Source organism: Sander lucioperca, chromosome 5 (genome assembly GCF_008315115.2).
Source record: "Sander lucioperca isolate FBNREF2018 chromosome 5, SLUC_FBN_1.2, whole genome shotgun sequence".
NCBI lineage: Eukaryota > Metazoa > Chordata > Actinopteri > Perciformes > Percidae > Sander > Sander lucioperca.
Genome location: NC_050177.1, coordinates 21,544,087 through 21,561,997, shown reverse-complemented (window position 1 = coordinate 21,561,997; position 17,911 = coordinate 21,544,087). Strand labels below are relative to the sequence as shown.

Below are 17,911 nucleotides of genomic sequence, written 5' to 3'. Positions count from 1 at the left end.
ACTGTATTGTGGAACAATACATCAAACCCCCACTGCATGGCTTCCATAGGTATATTTATAATAGTTATCAGCCTTAAATCCCATCCCAAATCTCTCACTAACCCTCCCACAAGAAATCATGTCTCCCTTTCCACACTCACAAGTAATTTATCAATGTTGCTCCTGCGAATGGTTTTACAGTAAATGAGATCCCTCCAATTTCTTTGTCTCTATGCAAAGATAGTCGGACTGTATTTTAAGTAGACGGAGAAATGTGATATGGGAGGCTTGTCCTGAGTTAGCTGATTATATTAAAGGGAAGGGATGCAGCTCCTCTCTTTTTTTGTCTTGTAATATTTATACACACTAAAACGGGTTAAATATGTATCTTTATTTAACTGAATGCAAGTCATTTTCCCTTACCGTACTCTTCATTAGTTTTGTGATGTTTGATGTGATGTATTGCCTGGTAGGTCATCCATTCACAGTAAAGTAGGCTGTGTTTTGTTGTGTTCAGTGTTGTGTGGAAGTACAATTTGTGCTGTGTCTTCTGGCCCATGTGCCGTGTGCTGCTGGTATGCCTCTCACCTCTAATTGCCCTGCACTCCGCTCACAGGCCCTGGAAAGCGAGTTTGTGTCATGTCAGCTGCATCAGTGGATTGACCTTATTTTCGGCTACAAGCAGCGAGGCCCGGAGGCGGTGCGTGCCCTCAACGTCTTTCACTACCTGACTTACGAGGGCTCCGTCAAGCTGGACAGTATCACCGACCCTCCGCTCAGAGAGGTAAGGCACACACATTGCCATGGAGACAAAGCCCCCACCCCCACCCCACCCCTTCTTATTTAACATAGGCACAACTTCCTGTCTCTATTTGTCCTGGCATGTGTTGGAGCTCCGGGAGCATTCATATCATGCATCTGTCAATCAATTATTGTGTCATGCAAATGTAAGCCGTGAGAGAATTTGGCAGAGCTGCTGACTCATGGAGTTTGCTTTGAGATTAGCGTCATTTTGTGATGAGCGGAGTTATTCATTTCCCCTCTCTCAGATAAACAGGAATCTTTTAATATCTGTCCACATAATTCATAGATCCTTTTAACATCAGGATTCTTTGCTCTTTTCTTCCTCGCGCTGAATGTACTGTATGTTCCTTCCCTTAATCAGATCAATGAATCTGACTGAGCTCTTTGATCAATCAACTGAGGTCACTCAGTCAGTAGGAAAGGGAGTGAATCCTCTTGTTCTCAACAAATTAATTGAATATCTATGAGCTCGGCCGTACCACTCGTGAATAGCTTAATTGCGTAGAGGGGAAAGGGGACCGGAGACTGCAGCAGCTGGCATGCATTGTGATACTTTCCAGTTTGAGCTTGTCTCTCCCTGTGATATCCACCATCTGCTGTCTGCAAAACAAGTCATTTATATACTGTCACTTCCAGGGACGCCTTTATTTATCAAGTGACCACTATGCAAATCACCTGCAGAAGATTTGGCCGATCTAATTACCAAACGAAATTGTGAGAGGTTTGTTTTTCATCATTTTGAGAAAGATTAAGGTGATGCCTTTTTATTATTTTTCATCCGGCTGAGGGATTTTTTTTAGCTGTCTTACACCCTGCCTACTATTACCCTGAGAGATGACAGTACTGTTAGTTAGTTGCACATTAGGAAGCCTGCTACTCAGACTCCCTAATTGTGTGCCCAGTTGATGTAGTCGCTATTGTGACATGTAAATGTATTTGTGCTGGAGAGAGAAATTGGCTCAGCTAATTGCAACTGATGTAATGCTGATATGATGAGCACTAATTAAGACAAACCTTCATACCTTCAATCATGTTGCTCATTCCCGATGGATTCTTCCTCTCCCTGTAACATAAAGAATAACCTTGTATATCTAAATCCCATATACTAAAACCAAGCAGTATCCTGAAATGCAAGTTTCAAAGATTTACTGGCAATTCCAAAACAATTTTTTTTTTTTAACCTTTATTTATTCAGGGAAGGTTCACTGAGAGGCAGCCTCTCTTTTGCAGGAACGCCCTGATCACATTCACACAGTTCCACATTCATACCTGGAAGCTGCCCAGTACAACCACAGTCTGATCTGCTGGCCACTGAGCAGCTCCACTGGAGCGGTTGGAGGTTAAGGGCCTTGCTCAAGGGCACCTCAGTGGTGGTGATGGGGGAGGGACAAGCGCTGTTCTTTCACTTTCCCCACCCAGATTTATCCTGTTAGTCTGGGGATTGAACCGACAACCTTCTGGTCACAAGCTCGCATCTCTAACCTTTAGGCCACCACTGCCCCAAATTGTAATTTTTCAACAGCCCCCTGCAAACCTGAGGACAATGTGTATAAAAAAGTATAGTACAGTATTTCTCCAGGCAGATTACAACAATTGTATTGTACTTTAATGCGCTGCTGATTTCATTTAAGTTAATCTTTAAGTTAAGAATAATATTCCTGCACAGTCTACATCATTATGATCATTTTGTAGGTGATTTCCTGCAGGATTTATCGTACCATGGTTCGCATTATTGTTTACCACGCCTCCTGTCTGCGAGCGGCCTGTCTGAGCCCGTGAGGTGGAGCATGGAAAAGTGCCCAATGAATGTCTCGCTAAGACCTGCTGAAATGTGACGATTGACTCCGGGGTATTGATTCATTGTGAGCCTGACAGGTGAAACTGCACATCCAGCGTTAGTCATAACAATTAAGGCATTTGAAATGTCAATAAATTAGAGGTCATGAGAGATAATTTCCGCCCATGTGTCAGAAAGGAAATGATGACACCCTCTGACACGCCGCCGGGCCTCTGGCTGAGGGCACAGTGACAGCTCTACTGGGCACACTGCCGGAACAGCAGTCCTCCGATGTGCTGCTCCTCCTGACAGCCTTCTCTTATGGACAAACATGACAGCAACCCCTTGATTCAAACCCCGCTGTGTCACTCACAAGTAAACAGACAAATTATTCATCAGTGGGACTCCATTCCTCCTCAGCTGCCACTGCCCCTCCCGCCCCCTTCTGTAACGACAAAGACAACAAAGTGCGCCGTGGCTAGCCAATGAAGGGTTTGAAGCAGCTGAGATATATATATATATTCAAATTGATTTCACCTTGATATTCTCATAGTGATGGGACACCAGTGTTTAAATGCTTGACCTTAATAATAAGAAACCTCCTCCGTATGTATCACATAGAATAAGGATTATGTGTGCATTGTCATTGAAGATAACTGCATTAGAGACAATCAGCTGCTGGTGGACACATTGTTAGAGACATTTCTGCTCCCACATACAGTAGTGCACATGTGAACTCCCGCTGTCACTCAAGAAACACCCTCAGGCTAATTTGTTGTTAGTACTTAAGGATTTAAATAAATCCAGATAAGCTTATCTTAAACACATTTCCATCGGTGTCGTCACATGGGAAAGTAACACAATTACACCGCAATTACATTAATAGTTTGTTTAGATGTGTTTGCATTGGGTCCGTGTTGTTTCTGTGCTGCTTTGATCTGTTTTTATAATCGGTTTATACTACTTAAAAGCCAAAAGTACTTATTGAAAGCAATTTGCTTCTGTAATCTCCCGAGTCAGTCAAAAGGTGAAGCAGCTTCATATTTGTAGTTGCCGCCGCTGAACTCAGGTGTCGTGACTCAGCACGATCCCACGCTGCTTAGTGGGTCACTGCGAGGCCGTGTTTGCATTCTGTCTGACAGAGCTGTTGTGTTGCTGCATTGCATGAGTGCACTGGAGGATGCTGTTGGGGGGTGGGTGGGTGCTCCACGCAGCTTCTCTGTCACCAGTTTGGGAACCAGGCAGCAGCTAGAGAGACAGAGAGAGAGAGAGGTGCAGCCAGCCACTCACCTCTGAGGCCTTTTGCTCATGCCCAAATCAGTATGCGAAGTCCTACAGACAGACACGCAGACACTGTGTGTTAAGATGGATGTTTGGTGCTCACCCAAGCAAGGCGCGTGTTGCTGGAAGGGGAGATCATCCAGATGGCTTTGGCAATAAGTGTCACTTATCAGCCAAAATGCAGAGGCCTGAAGTGACTTAAACTAATGAAGTGCCTGTTAAGTGACTGAGATAGGGATACGTTTCTGACATACCTCAGAGAGGATTAGTGTGGAAGCTCCTGAGAGCATATTGACACGTTTTGATCATCCAGTGGAGGAACATGTTCTTTAGTTAACCTTCAACAAGTCAGACCCCCTTCCCTCAACACACACACACACACACACACACACACATACACACACACAGTCAAATCCTCCCCTTGCACTCTGGAAACAATTGTTGGGCAACAAGGTTGTCTAAGACTACCAAAATTGGACATGCAGCAGCCCAGTTTCCCTGGTAATAGAATCAGCACAAGAAATATGATGTTGTCCACATGGCCTCTTTTGTCTTTCTGATCTTTGTATCAAATTTCTTTATTTGAACAGACATTGTGACCCTCACCCCAAAGCTAACCTTAAAAAGCCATAATGTCAGTTGCTTATTACTTGACGGACTGCGTTGTAAAGAAACACTGACTAGCACTTAATGGTTGCCAAATGTGCTCACAAACTCACATGAAACTTTCACTGCTGTGGACAGCGCCTTTTTTGGTGCTGCGGAAGATAGGAAGTGACCGGGGGGTGTTGGTGGAGGCGACTGTTTGGCTTGCAGGTGGCCTGTCCTAATTCAGTATCGCCTCCAAACTTCCCTTGCCACAACTCCCTCTGTGGCATGTGCTACCCAATCGGTCCTTTTGATTGTGAGCGGTGTGTACAGGCGGAGGAAAATGAAGGCTAGTCACCCAGGCAGCCAGAAGGGCGGGCGAAAGGCTGAGCGATGTATGTTCCATTGTGCACAGTGGCATTGACGGACATCTACAAGCTCCCCTCTGATGGTGGAAGTGGCTCCAGTCACATCAATCACTCCCACCGTGGAGTGCCCCACTTTCAGTCAAGCTCAGCAGCTCTTACTGCTTGTTTTTTTTCCTCACTCACTTGAGGCAAAGCTGATCTTTTGTCTATTTAAATGGAAGTTATTTTCTAATAATAGTTAAGACTTGATTCCTCCGGTGTGTTTTTTTTCTTCCTGTACTCAGGGTGCGTCACAAGCATCCATACTAGTTTGTACCCCATAAATCATCCTTCATCAAGGTTCCTCTGCCAAATTGTCTCGGTCTGCTTGTGTGATTTTGTGCCTCTGTTTCGTACGTATGTTTGTGTGCGTGGACATGCTTTTCCCCTTTTGTTTCAAGCACAATAACATCTAAAAGCAGGCCGGCCTGCTGCAGTCCTAGCTGGATGTCACTCCAGGTTAACATTTATGCAGTGGGGGCCCCTGCGCCTGGAAATGGGAATGGTTAACTGAAGCATGTTAATAGGAAAAGGCTTGTCTCTTCCATACTAACACTTGGATGACTCTGCAGGCTGAGGGGGAAGGGGGAGCACCCAGGCGGATTGGGAGTGCTCCCCTTTCCCTTTACCTCCCCCTTTCCTCAGAGGCACGGCTGAGTTAGGATTTGCTTGCATTGTCAAGTAACGCATTGACCCATCACTTTGATGCATATTGATTGTGACAGCCGCTCTCTCTCTTTCTCCTTCTCCTCTCTCTCGCTCTCTCTCTCTCTCTCTCCCGCAGGCCACAGAGGCACAGATCCAGAGCTTTGGACAGACGCCATCTCAGTTGCTTATTGAGCCACATCCTCCACGCAGCTCCGCCATGCACCTGGTGAGAGCAACTTGCATGCTGGGAAAATTCCCTGCACCTCTGGTGTTGGTGTGTGTGAGAGACGATGTGTGGACCTGTGCAAGCCTGAATGGTGTGGGTTTGCGGGCCTGTGTTTGTAGGTAGACACAAGATTAAGATAGATGTCCCTGATTTCTTTCTTTCTTTCTATTTCCTTCAATCCACTCTGTTATGTAAATATTTCAGAGCCTAATCATAACCCTTACCTCATGTAGGTCACAGACCTGCAATATAACAACACATTTTGTCTGCACTTTTTTATAGCTGTTACTGCCTACTAGCAGTGTGGTGTAAAGGGAAGAGTGCTCCCTACTGGCCTAGCTTCCCTCTCTCTGCTGTAAGCTGCTCTTCCCTCTCTAATCCATGTAATAGTCAGCCTAGCCCTCATTATCCCCACATGGCTCTCTCTGTTTCTCTCTCCCTTCAAGAAACTTTGTAAGGCAGATTCCTTTGAGACCTTTTAGTTCAATTTTCTACTTTTGCAACAGATGTGAATGTTTTCATCCACTTCTGTCAAAAGCCTCTAAAATTAGGGACAAGATGAGAGCTGAAACTGGTTCAAAACTCAAAGTATTGTCAGGATCACTATGTCCTCCATTGCTTTTACTCCTGCTACACTTCAACTTTAATCCAGGGTTGTAAAGGTTGAGCTGCGTTTTACAGTGGTGAAATAAGCACATTTAAAAAAAATAAAAAATGTAATGCTCCTTCTTTGTGGACCAAACTCAATCTTTCTGATACATGTGTATCATGTATGCACCATCTCATGTGCACAGTCTACTCCATCCCAGTTTTCCATGTCTTTCCCTTGTCTGACCAGTCCCTCGTCTGACTGCACTGTCCGGTGGGGGCAGTGCATGAAGCTCTCCTCTGTGTCTGAGCCTAGTTTTTCCTCCAACCTCCACACTAATTGCCTCTTTCCATTCTTTTTCTCCCATACGTCATACCTTTTCTTGTCATCTTCTACATCCCTCTGCCTTCCTGCTGCGCCCCCCTTCCTCTTCCTGCTCCTCTTTCCTTGTACTCCTCCTCTCCCGCCATCACATCCCTTCATCCTTTTGCACTCCGTCTTTTCTCTCTTCTACTCAATAGTGTTTCCTTCCACAGAGTCCTCTCATGTTCAAGGACCAGATGCAGCAGGACGTCATCATGGTGTTGAAGTTTCCGTCCAATTCGCCGGTAACGCATGTGGCCGCCAACACCCTGCCCCACCTCACCATACCTGCAGTGGTCACGGTCACCTGCAGCCGCGTATTTGCTGTCAACCGATGGCACAACACCGTCGGTGAGTGGCGCTCAACACGTATGGCAGGTGATGTGTTCAATCATATGCCCCTCGTTAAAAAAAGAAAAAGAAGAAAAAAAAAAAAGTGCCACGCCACATGTGATACCTACCATAGCAGCGGCCCTGTAAAATCACTTCATCACCGTCACACACAAACCTGCCCACCACTCATAATAGAGCTGTAGCCAGCTGGCTGTGTGAGAGGCTAGCACCTCCTAGGTAAGCTGACCATGAGTGTTTCCACATGTTCCTTTTCAGACATGTGTGAACAACATTACCCACAGAGCCCCTCCCTGAGAATCAGCCTCACCTCAGGGTCAGAGGGCCAACGCAATGGTTACTAGGAAATTAGGCCGCAACTGCACCACATTCTCCTCACACGTCCCCATCTGTCACTGTAGAGACACACTGAGCCCAGGACCAAAGAGTCGGCACTGTGTGGCTCCTCTGGCTGCTCCCACACTAATGAACACAGCTGCAGCACCCTTGCCATCCTGTCGGAGAGGAGGGAAATGTGGTTTGGCTTTTTCAGAATAATGATGATAATAAGGTCTCCGTATTTTCAGACGTGTTGCTGTTTCGAACCTGGCTCCAGATACAGATTGCATGGATAAGATGTCTCCATTCTGTTTGACACTTTTGAAAAATAAAAAATAAAAGCCCAGTAAGACAGACAGAAATCTTTCTGATTAGTCTCGCGTTGCCAGACTTTACTCCACGACGCTGTGGAGTAAAGTCTTGTTACACCACACATACATTCTGGGATAAACGCTCTGGGTTGTTTGCATTTCTTTAAACCAATCACAATCATCCTGCTAAGCTCCGTAAGCAGTCATGGTGGCTCTGCAAAATAGTCCTGGGAAGAAACTTGTTTTGGTGGAACATTTGCACCCCGCAAAAGTAATTAACTGTTTACACAACACAGTAACATGAGCTATTTAAATTAGCTGGATACAAAGTTAAACCTAATTTGTTCTTGCCAGTGTATCGCTTGGTGTATTTGGTCCACAGCGAAGCATGACATGTGAGGCTTTATCCTGGAAATGTACTGTACTTCCATTGATCCACACTACTTTCTGATGGACCTGATGGAGGGCTGTGTGTAAGAATGCACACTAGGGCTGCACAATTAATCGCAATTTTATCGAAATCGCAATATGGCAATATGCAATATCCAAATGACAGAGGGGCGCAATATTTGTTAAAGGCAAAATATGTGTCAAACCATTCTAAAATAAAGTATTGTGGTGCTGCAGAGATGTCCCGGCCTACAAATCCCATTCTACAGACTAAAGACAGACATCTTTGTTTGGTACAGATTCTCGCAAAAAAATCACACTATAATCATTTTCATTTTTTAAGATTTAATATTAGTCAATGAAAATGAGAATGATGATACAAACATGATGATTCCCTTCAATATCGTGAATCATATTGCGATCGCAATATCAGTCAAAATAAACGCAATTCGATATTTTCCTCATATCGTGCAGCCCTAATGCACACGTGCAGGGGTGAGAAATAGCCTCAGTGATGAATATACTTGTGTTTCCCTGGCTGAATCTAGGTCTCCGAGGAGCACCGGGCTACTCTCTTGAGCAGGCCCATCACCTCCCTATAGAGATGGACTCTCTGGTTGGTGAGTAAGCTTCCTTGTTTTGAATGGAAAATACAGCATCAAACCAAGCCATTTGACCACCGGCTTTTATATGCTATGTTTTAGCTGTAAGGGTCTTAATTAATAACTTTAACACCTCAGGTATTGACGTGAGTTCTGTTCTGTTTTTTTTTCCCACAGCCAACAATACTGGAAGCAACAAGCGCCAGATCACAGACCTAGTGGACCAGAGCATCCAAATCACCACACACTGTTTTGTGGTGACAGCTGACAACCGCTACATACTGGTGTGTGGCTTCTGGGACAAGAGCTTTCGTGTGTACTCCTCCGAGACAGGTAGGTTACAGTGTAAACTCTATTTCCTATAGAGGTGTGCACTGATGTGTGGAGGACTGAGCGCTGTAATGGGAATAATACAGTATTGTCGCTGTTCCCTCCTGACAAGCCTTGTAGAGAAACTGATAACTGTACTGTAATATGCTGGGACTCACTGATTAGAAAATAAGTTATTTCTGCTAATTTTTTTTCTATGATAATGATTCAGTGGGAACAAGATGATAATTTACTACATTGTGACAAGCTGCATTTAATTTAGTGATTCCAAACTTGGGGGTTACGACAGTCCTAAAGGGTTGGGATGGATAAGAAAAAAGTCTGATGTTTATTTTTTCCCTCAATATTTCTTTTCTCTTATGAAATACTGGATACTTTGACCTCTTCTGGCCTTTAAAAATCCTTCAAACATTACAAACCAAGAGAGAAATATCACTGCTTAACTCACTCTCATTCTTTTTGAAGAGGTCGCAAGCCAAAAAGGCTGGGACCCGCTGATTTAACCATATTGAAATTTGAATTTCATACAATACTCCCTCACAGTCACTGTCAAAACAGCAGGAGTAGTTTTCTCATGTCGCATTTCAGGAACTTCTGACTAACAATTTTTGCCAGCATCAAAAACATTTGTGCATATTTTTTATTTAGGCAAGCTGACCCAGATAGTTTTTGGCCACTGGGACGTAGTGACATGTCTGGCCAGATCAGAGTCTTACATCGGAGGAGACTGCTACATCGTCTCTGGGTCCAGGGATGCTACACTTCTGCTGTGGTACTGGAGTGGACGGCACCATATTATCGGCGACAACCCCAATAACAGTAAGTAAAGTACACACACACACACACACACACACACACACACACACACACACACACAGACAGTACACAGTAGCATTGCCCTTTCTATTAGTATTTCACCCATGAAATACTCTCGTATAAAGCCTGTATAGGTGCATGAGTTCATTGTTAGTATATTCAAAAAGAGCCTTTGATCAACACTGGAAAAAATGTATTCTACCCTAGAAATCAAATAATGTGGAGAGACAGGGAGACGATAATGTATCTGCACTGTAGCTGTGATATATTAGTGTGATTTATTGCATTGAGCTGTGCTGCTTTCAAGTAGAGGACTCCAGATGTCTTGGCTTTCAAAATAGTAGACCCCAGTGTGTGATTTCTGCTGCTCAGTTCATTTAGTTGCTCATTCTCACTGATTGTCTGTGTTCAAAACAATCCATCAGGGTAGGAGAAACAGACATCACAGTACTGTACAAGCAGGAGCACCATATATGGTATGGAATTGAAAAACTGAAGACGTGGAAGAGTTTATTATTTTTTAATTTTATTTCTGGATGACAATACAATGTGTGTGTTTGTGTGCGTTAGAAGATCTTGTGTTTCCAATTGTTACAGATTCTAGGAGCTCCAGATTAGTTGTGAGTGTTCTCTAATTAACTTCACTGAGGCTCCGACAGTTAATTAAGAATTTCAGCTTGGTTGCCTCCAATTAGCAAGGGGCAATAGCACTTGTGTTACTGCAGCAGGAAAACAGTATTCCCCTGATATTCACACTACAAGTGCTTGCAATGCATCTGCAATGGACAAAAGGGAAGGAAACTACATAGCTCATCTCAAGAAACAAAAGACAGGAGGCATTTTCACTCAATCAAATCACTTCCAATGTCTTATCAATATGTCGTCAATATGTCATCATTTCAGAAACACTGTGGAGGCAGCAGATAATAATCCAGCTTGCTTTAAGAATGCAGAGCAATAAAGGTGTGGGATCCTGGAGTTTGTCTGTAAAGGAACAGGGGCAGTGCAGAGGAATCAGCTAAAGATTTGACACATTATACAAAAATGGCAGGCATTTACAATGATCCTCAGGGATAAACCACTACCACATATACTTTCATATCTTCACACTCGAAGCCCTCAAATGAATGTCATATACCACACAGAGCACCAGAGTCCTCTTTATTCCCGTACTTATTTCCTTATTCATCATTGAACAATCCTTTCCACGAGTCTCATTCTGATGGTTTCATGCCTATTATATTTTCTATAATGCCAGTTGAAGGTTGTGTGAATATGTAGCAGCAGCCCTCCGGATCACTGCTTCCTCATCCTGTAGATGTGGAGTGCCAAAGAAATTGATTTCGCCCGCACCCCAAAAGGCTGCATGTGTCTTAAATGTGAAATAATTAAAATAACTTCCAGCTCAATCATGGCCCTGCCTCTCAGACTCGGCCCAACACACCGGTGCAAGGGGATATTTGCACTGGGTAATTGTGGTGGCTGACTTGGTCTCGTCCCAAGGGCTAGGAGAGGGTGGGGGGTACGTGGTGCAGGCTGATTGAATCTTTTGTCGGGTAGGTGAGCTGCATAAGGTCCCTTTTTCCCCCTGGAGGCTTTTTCTGACACTTGTCCTATTCAGCTTCCCTCAGCAGTGGGTGCTGGGACTGACAGCGCTGCTCAGGTTCCTGGTCTCCAAGGGACTGTGCTGCATCGATCACAGTCCAGCTCACTGACTGGACTGCTACAGCTGCAGAGGCGATACGCCGAGCTAGGGGAGGAGATGATGGGGGAGGAGGAGGGGATAAGAGAGGAGAAGGAGAGCAGTCTGGCACATGTCCACATCATCTATCTGGACTTTACTGTGATCGAGGCGGATAGAGAAACTTTCACTGAACTGGCTGAACTTTTGAGTCTTGCCACATAGTGTGTATTTAATATTTGACTTGAGTTCATCACTAGTGGACTGAAAGGTGGTGAATACTAAGGGCCTACACAAATTGCAGTAGGATTATTTTATTTATACAATAATAAAACAAAATATGAATTAAATTAAACACCAATTTGGGTGCCTAAAGCATAATTTAATGTTATGTTTTAATACTTACATGTAAATGTACATCTTGGACAGTTTCTCTGCTTCTCATTGGCTGCATTTGGTCTGCATTTCTTTCTTTGTTGTTAAATACAGATACTTCCCACTGTTTACATTATTCAAAGGGTTAGACTCTCTGTAAGACACTGCAGTAGTTAGGGACATGATGTGGGTTTATTCAGTATTGGTGATCAGTGCCTTTTCAGAAAGAGACTAGAGGTCGCCTCCGGGTGCCGTGAAACTCCCCTCACTAACCTCTCCCCTGGCCATCATCAATCATGTGACACACGGGATGAAATCAAGTGGCGCGGCTGCCATCAGTGGGCATCCGTGCATTTACATGACAATTCAAAGGGACCTCCCTGGTAGCAGCTGTGTGTCACAATCACCGTGCTTGTGTTTATTTGATTTTATTGCCTGATGAAAGTGTGGTGGTTATGTTGTAGACCATTGCACAGAAATCCCAGTTCAGAAATTTGACGGATACATTTAGATGACCTGCTCAGGTATTCAGATTGTTTAGGTGATGGTTTCAGAGTCAGGCGATAGATTTAATCAACCAAGTAATCTGTTTATGATATTGTGTATGTGTCATCTTTTAGGTGACTACCCAGCACCACGAGCAGTTTTGACGGGCCATGACCAGGAAGTTGTGTGCGTGTCAGTCTGCGCTGAGCTGGGCCTGGTCATCAGCGGAGCCAAAGGTCAGTGTACTCTCCTGTCTCCCTTTAATGTCACTGTCATCAGAGAGGAGGTCAGGGACACTTGTGTTTGAGCTAGCATGTTGGCATACATACTGTAGGCTACCAGTCTTATTACCAACCCACATAGATCGACAGGTGTTCGTTTTAATGAACACTCTAGACCTGCATGTGTCTATACCATACCAATACAATTTTTTTTCTCCCCGATACCGATTTCAATACTTAAACTTGCGTATCAGCCAATACCGAGTACTGATCCAATGCCAGTGTGTTAAAAAATATATATATATATATATGGTAATACTTTATAATAACTCTATGAAGCAATAGTTAATAGTTATTTAGCAGCTGTATACTAATAACCCTATATGTATGTGATATAATTGCTATCATTGTTGTGTGGCCCAGCTCGGGTTAAAGCCTTTGTAAAACATGAAAAAATACATACAAAGAATGAATGCCATAGAGCTTTCTCTTATTATGTATTTTGACAGTCATAACCAAAATAGAACATATTTTGTTTTTGTTTTTTTAGATCATTTTTTTTATTGTTATTAGCACCATTTATCATTCAGACATACAGAACAAATTCCACAATATGTGCAATATCAGATGGTGCACAGAACATTTTAGGCAATATCTGAGGCATTTGTGATACTGGTATTGGTATTACAACAACTCTAATGTGTACCCAGCTGCACATGCAAGTGCCTCACAGAAAAAGCCAGGACCAGGAATCTCTTTGCATGCTGTAGAACTGCAGAAAGTAAATTGTCTGATTTTATAATGTTTTACATGAGCACAGTTTGTCACAGCTTGTCTGTGCATGTTTGGGTTTGGCAGAGGGTCCATGTCTGGTCCACACCATCACAGGGGACCTGCTGCGGGCTCTGGAGGGGCCAGAGCACTATCGGTGCCCACGGCTCATCTCAGTGTCCAGTGAGGGCCACTGCATCATCAAGTACGAGAGGGGCTGCTTCTGCAACTTCAGCATTAATGGAAAGCTGCTGGCACAGATGGAGGTCAATGATTCCACCAGGGTGAGCTGTTATTTTTACACCGAGATAATCCATTAGAGATGTGGATGCATCTCTACAAACCTTTAATTACTGTACATACCCTTTGATTCAAATACTGAGTCAGTTTGCAAAAACATTGATGATGGTTATGTACGACAGGATCTTTATTGATGATTGCCTGAAAAGGTAACATAAGTTAAACAAACAGTCGTCAAAAAAGTCAGCAAGGCTACACAGCCTGGATCATGGTTTACAATTCAATGTTTTACAGGAGAAATTCAAGATATTAAAGCTATAGTGCATAGTTTCTCTCACCCCCATGAGGAATTCTAAGTAATGACAACAACCCTGTGGGGGCATCCGCATGACACAAGCCTTCTGTGATCGCGCACCCCCCCCCCCCCCCCCACACAGTTGCTAGTAGCCGAGGAGGACACGGAGGATTAAAACAACATGATGGACTCTTCAGAAGAGGTCATTATCTTCACTCGAGTTTCTGTGCGGGAAAGTCCCCGGACGCCACAATCTTCTGAACATAGTAATACTGAGAGATCCAGAGAGAGTTGTGTGGAGCTGATAGTCTTAATTAGCTTTGTAGCAACTCATTTGGCAATGGCTGGAATGTAACGGACGTTTATTAATATCAAAACGTTACGCACCAAAGCTTTAATACAGTTATATAATTGTATAAATAGTATTATTACAATAACCCATCTTAAATGTGTACAAAAATGCACTTCATTGTCATAATGTTCCTCCACAATCACAAATGTTGTCATTTGTGTTGTGTACAGTACATAACCATCGGTCATTCAGTTACATTTTTTACATTATGCGGCAAAATAACTTTCCCTAATTTGAAAGCTCTTTATATGCAGTCTATGGTTAAAAGTGACATGTTGAACCCTTCTCTGTCCCTGCTGTAGGCTATTCTCCTGAGCAGTGATGGCCACAACCTGGTCACAGGTGGGGATAATGGCGTGGTGGAGGTGTGGCAGGCCTGTGACTTCAAACAGCTCTACGTCTACCCTGGCTGTGATGCTGGCATCCGAGCCATGGACCTATCACACGATCAAAGGTCAGAGCGGGCAGTTGTATGGCAGCAATTATAAGGCCACAGAAAGCCAACCTAATTAACTGTCTCCCACTCATCATTATACAGCATAGTTTCTCAAAGTGTCCAAGCCAATGGCCTTCAGAAACGTTTTGTGCAGCCCCTGAAGGTGATATCAAATGTATGCATTATATTTTAATCATCCGCAGTCCTTTTTAATACTTTCACTTTCAATAGTTTAGAGTACATTTAATACACTACTCGGCAAGGGCACCATCGCTGCATCCGGCGCTTAGCACCACCCAAGGCAATTGTGATTGGTTTAACAAAATGTAAACAATCCAGAGCATTCTATCCCAGAATGATAAGCGGTGAAGCCAGACTCCAGTGCTGCCACAGCGCTGTGGAGATAGGCCAGACTAGTGCCCCCCCCCTAACACGCATCTATCAGGTTAGGCATAACAACCTGTAGAAAGCTACTGGTTGCATGGCAACAAGTGACACCTCACAAGTGTTGCAGAAATTACGTTCTGTCATCAATGTTAGTGCTGTTAGCTGAAGTTAGCAATTTCAGTGGACGACTTAGTTTAAAGGTGCCGTAGGTAGGATTGCGAAGAAAATGTGAACATCGACAACTTCTCAGTCCCTCCCCCCTTTCTGCTAAAGCCCAAAACGGTCTCCTAAGCCCCTCCCCACACAAGGGAGAATGAATGCGTGTGCATGAGCAGTGATTGATACGCAGTTAGACACCTGGCTCTGATTGGTGCATCTGAACAGTTAGAGTTTATAACAGCATATTGACACTCAGACACCAAAACTTTGAGAACCCAATATACAGGTACATTTACTGCTTTAATAAGGTCCTCTTGAATTCGGGAATTAGACAATGTACCTTATGTATTTATCTAAATAAATCAAAGAAGCAAAGATCTTTTGAACTCTGAGGTAAAACAAACTGTAAGTCATATCCAAATGGTGTGTGTTGGAGCTATATAAAAGATCATGACACTGCATGATTTTAGCTGCTTGGCTTTATGTTTATGTATACTATAAGTGTTGTACTCTCCAAGTATACATGTCACGTGCATTTTAGTTAGTGGAATATCCACCATCCTTTTCCTTAGAGCCTGCAGTTGCTATAGAAACCAAATTTCCAGGGTTGTCCTCTGCTAGTGCACTTATTTTAGCACAACAGCGAGCGGACGTGTACTGTACAAGTCTATTGGCCGGTTTTCCTTAACATTTGCATTCTGCAAGATTCGTCAGGAGTCGTATAATGGGTGCCGGGTCGGCGGCGCTGAGGCGACACTGTTCTGAGGCTATAAGCATGACGTCATCATGTGACCCTGGCAGTCAAGAGAGGTTAGAGAGTCGGAACATTCAAGCTGCACTTCACAGCCACAGGCCAAATCCCCCTGGGCACTTACAGTCCGGTTCAAAACAGAGGCCTCTTTCTTAAGCAAATTAACTCTGCACCATCATGACTGACTGCATGACCTGTTAAGGTAAGCAGAGGATGGTCAGATAGAGGATGACATTTTGTGAATAACATCAGGGGACTATAAAATTAAGTACTGCATGGCATGCTATTTTTAACATTTCTTTCAACACCACTTAACATATCTCTTTAATTAAATATTTTAAGAACCCCTTGATTCAGTTACAATCTCTTTCCTCAGTAAGTTGACATTAGGTAACATAAGTGAGCCATTTACAGAGGGGCATTCTGCAGCAGCTCTGTTCATTGTGCTTGAGCATTTAAGCCCTTGGGGTGTAGCAGTATAAGACGACCCTGTGAAATCAGCTGCTTTTCCTACATACCAGTCAGCCGTGGACACAAGAGCAAAGGGGTTGCAGAACTCAATAGTGTACTTCAGTTGTCAGAGGACTCCTGAAATTTACTGTCACAGCCCCTGATGACCTCCTGCGCTCGTTTCATTCACGACTATGGACATTTTAAAGGGATGGTTCGGAGTAATTCCTTTGCACCATGACCTCGAGCCAAACAACCCCCCCACCATAACCTTTTTCCCCTTTGTCTAACATTGGTCGAGTTAGCGCTATCAGCCGAATGGCTTAGTGCAGGCGCTAATGGAAGCAAAGGTGTATCTCGTACATTACCCACTAATAATGCCCGGAATGGTACACAACTTCTACAGTAGTACAAATAGGTTCTGTACTCATAAAAAGAGGCATTGGGAAGTTTGTAAGTACACCAGAAGTGTATTTAAATAACACTTGCCTGATGGCTTGTACTCTCGGCTGCTACCGCTGCTAGCTAGCTAGCTCTACACATATACATTGCCTGTAAAGAAGGGGGCTGTACGACTTTGCATTGAAAAAGCTTGATAGATAAAATGCATTTATTACATGGAAAATGCAAATGGATTGTAAGTTAATATATGACCTGAAGTTTACTGAAATGTACTTTAAATTGAAAGTAAGGTCTTTGAAGTATGTTAATGTTGAGTCTTCATCAGCAGTAACTTAACACAACTCCTAAATGCGAACATGAAACATAAAATAAAGCAGATATAATGTAGAAACTAAACTTCAAACCACAAAAAATCAGTTAGAAACACGTACTGAGAGCTGAACACAGACTTTTAAAAACCTTTCTCTCTAGAAGTAGTCTTCTGGTCTTCTGTGCAATTAATAATTATAATAATAATAATTATAAAATCTATAGGTGGCATCGTGAAACGATCTTGACATAAATTGTCTTTGACAAGTAACAATTGTGGGTGTGCTGAATCATACTGTAATAGCTAATGATTGATCGGTCGATATTTACTTAAAAACAGGTGATTGGGATTAATCTATTCTAGCCGCCGATAAACTACTACACACACATATAGTTAAGCACTCTGCCGAGAGCACAACCACATGTCTGTGACTGCCTCTTTATTTAAAGTTTTCCCACAGCCACCTCCCACCTTTTTTGCCAGGAGCTGCACGTGGTAGCACGCTATTATAAACAAAACCACTGTCAGCCACGCTTCCTATTAAGTTCTATAGGAGCAGCCGTGCAATGCAGTTTGGTAGCATTGCTGGGACTTCGAAGACGCGAGGCACAGAGGGGTGGGAAAGACCTCTCAGAAGCTCATGAAAATCTTTGAAACTGACCGTTGTCGATCTGAATGAAGACAGATTCAACAACTGCATAGCCTATTTCTCGCTTAAAATGTTTTCAGAAACACATTTCAGTACTTCATAAAATAAGAAATTGTAACATAAGTCATAGTATGTATTAAAAAACATTAAAAAGTCATAGTATGTC

The 17,911-nt window shown here is 43.3% G+C and overlaps 2 protein-coding genes across 13 annotated transcripts in view; one reads left to right on the top strand and one right to left on the bottom strand.

The window, feature by feature from the left end:
* Positions 1-17,911, top strand: part of nbeab (neurobeachin b) — a 252,065-nt gene that overhangs the window by 230,946 nt on the left and 3,208 nt on the right. For 9 of the 12 annotated variants that reach the window (XM_036001181.1, XM_031297412.2, XM_036001183.1 and 6 more), the window contains 9 exons: positions 596-763; positions 5,621-5,710; positions 6,821-7,013; positions 8,581-8,652; positions 8,812-8,967; positions 9,613-9,783; positions 12,457-12,558; positions 13,402-13,598; positions 14,504-14,655. In XM_036001181.1, the coding sequence (XP_035857074.1) occupies positions 596-763; positions 5,621-5,710; positions 6,821-7,013; positions 8,581-8,652; positions 8,812-8,967; positions 9,613-9,783; positions 12,457-12,558; positions 13,402-13,598; positions 14,504-14,655 (1,301 nt within the window). The remainder of the gene's footprint in view (positions 1-595; positions 764-5,620; positions 5,711-6,820; positions 7,014-8,580; positions 8,653-8,811; positions 8,968-9,612; positions 9,784-12,456; positions 12,559-13,401; positions 13,599-14,503; positions 14,656-17,911) is intronic. The other 3 variants (XM_031297415.2, XM_036001182.1, XM_031297411.1) reach the window with 1 other exon arrangement.
* Positions 15,674-17,911, bottom strand: part of LOC116048352 (serine/threonine-protein kinase DCLK1-like) — a 29,431-nt gene continuing 27,193 nt past the window's right edge. The window contains exon 17 of the mRNA XM_036001189.1: positions 15,674-16,128. The gene's annotated coding sequence lies outside the window, so the exon portion shown is untranslated. The remainder of the gene's footprint in view (positions 16,129-17,911) is intronic.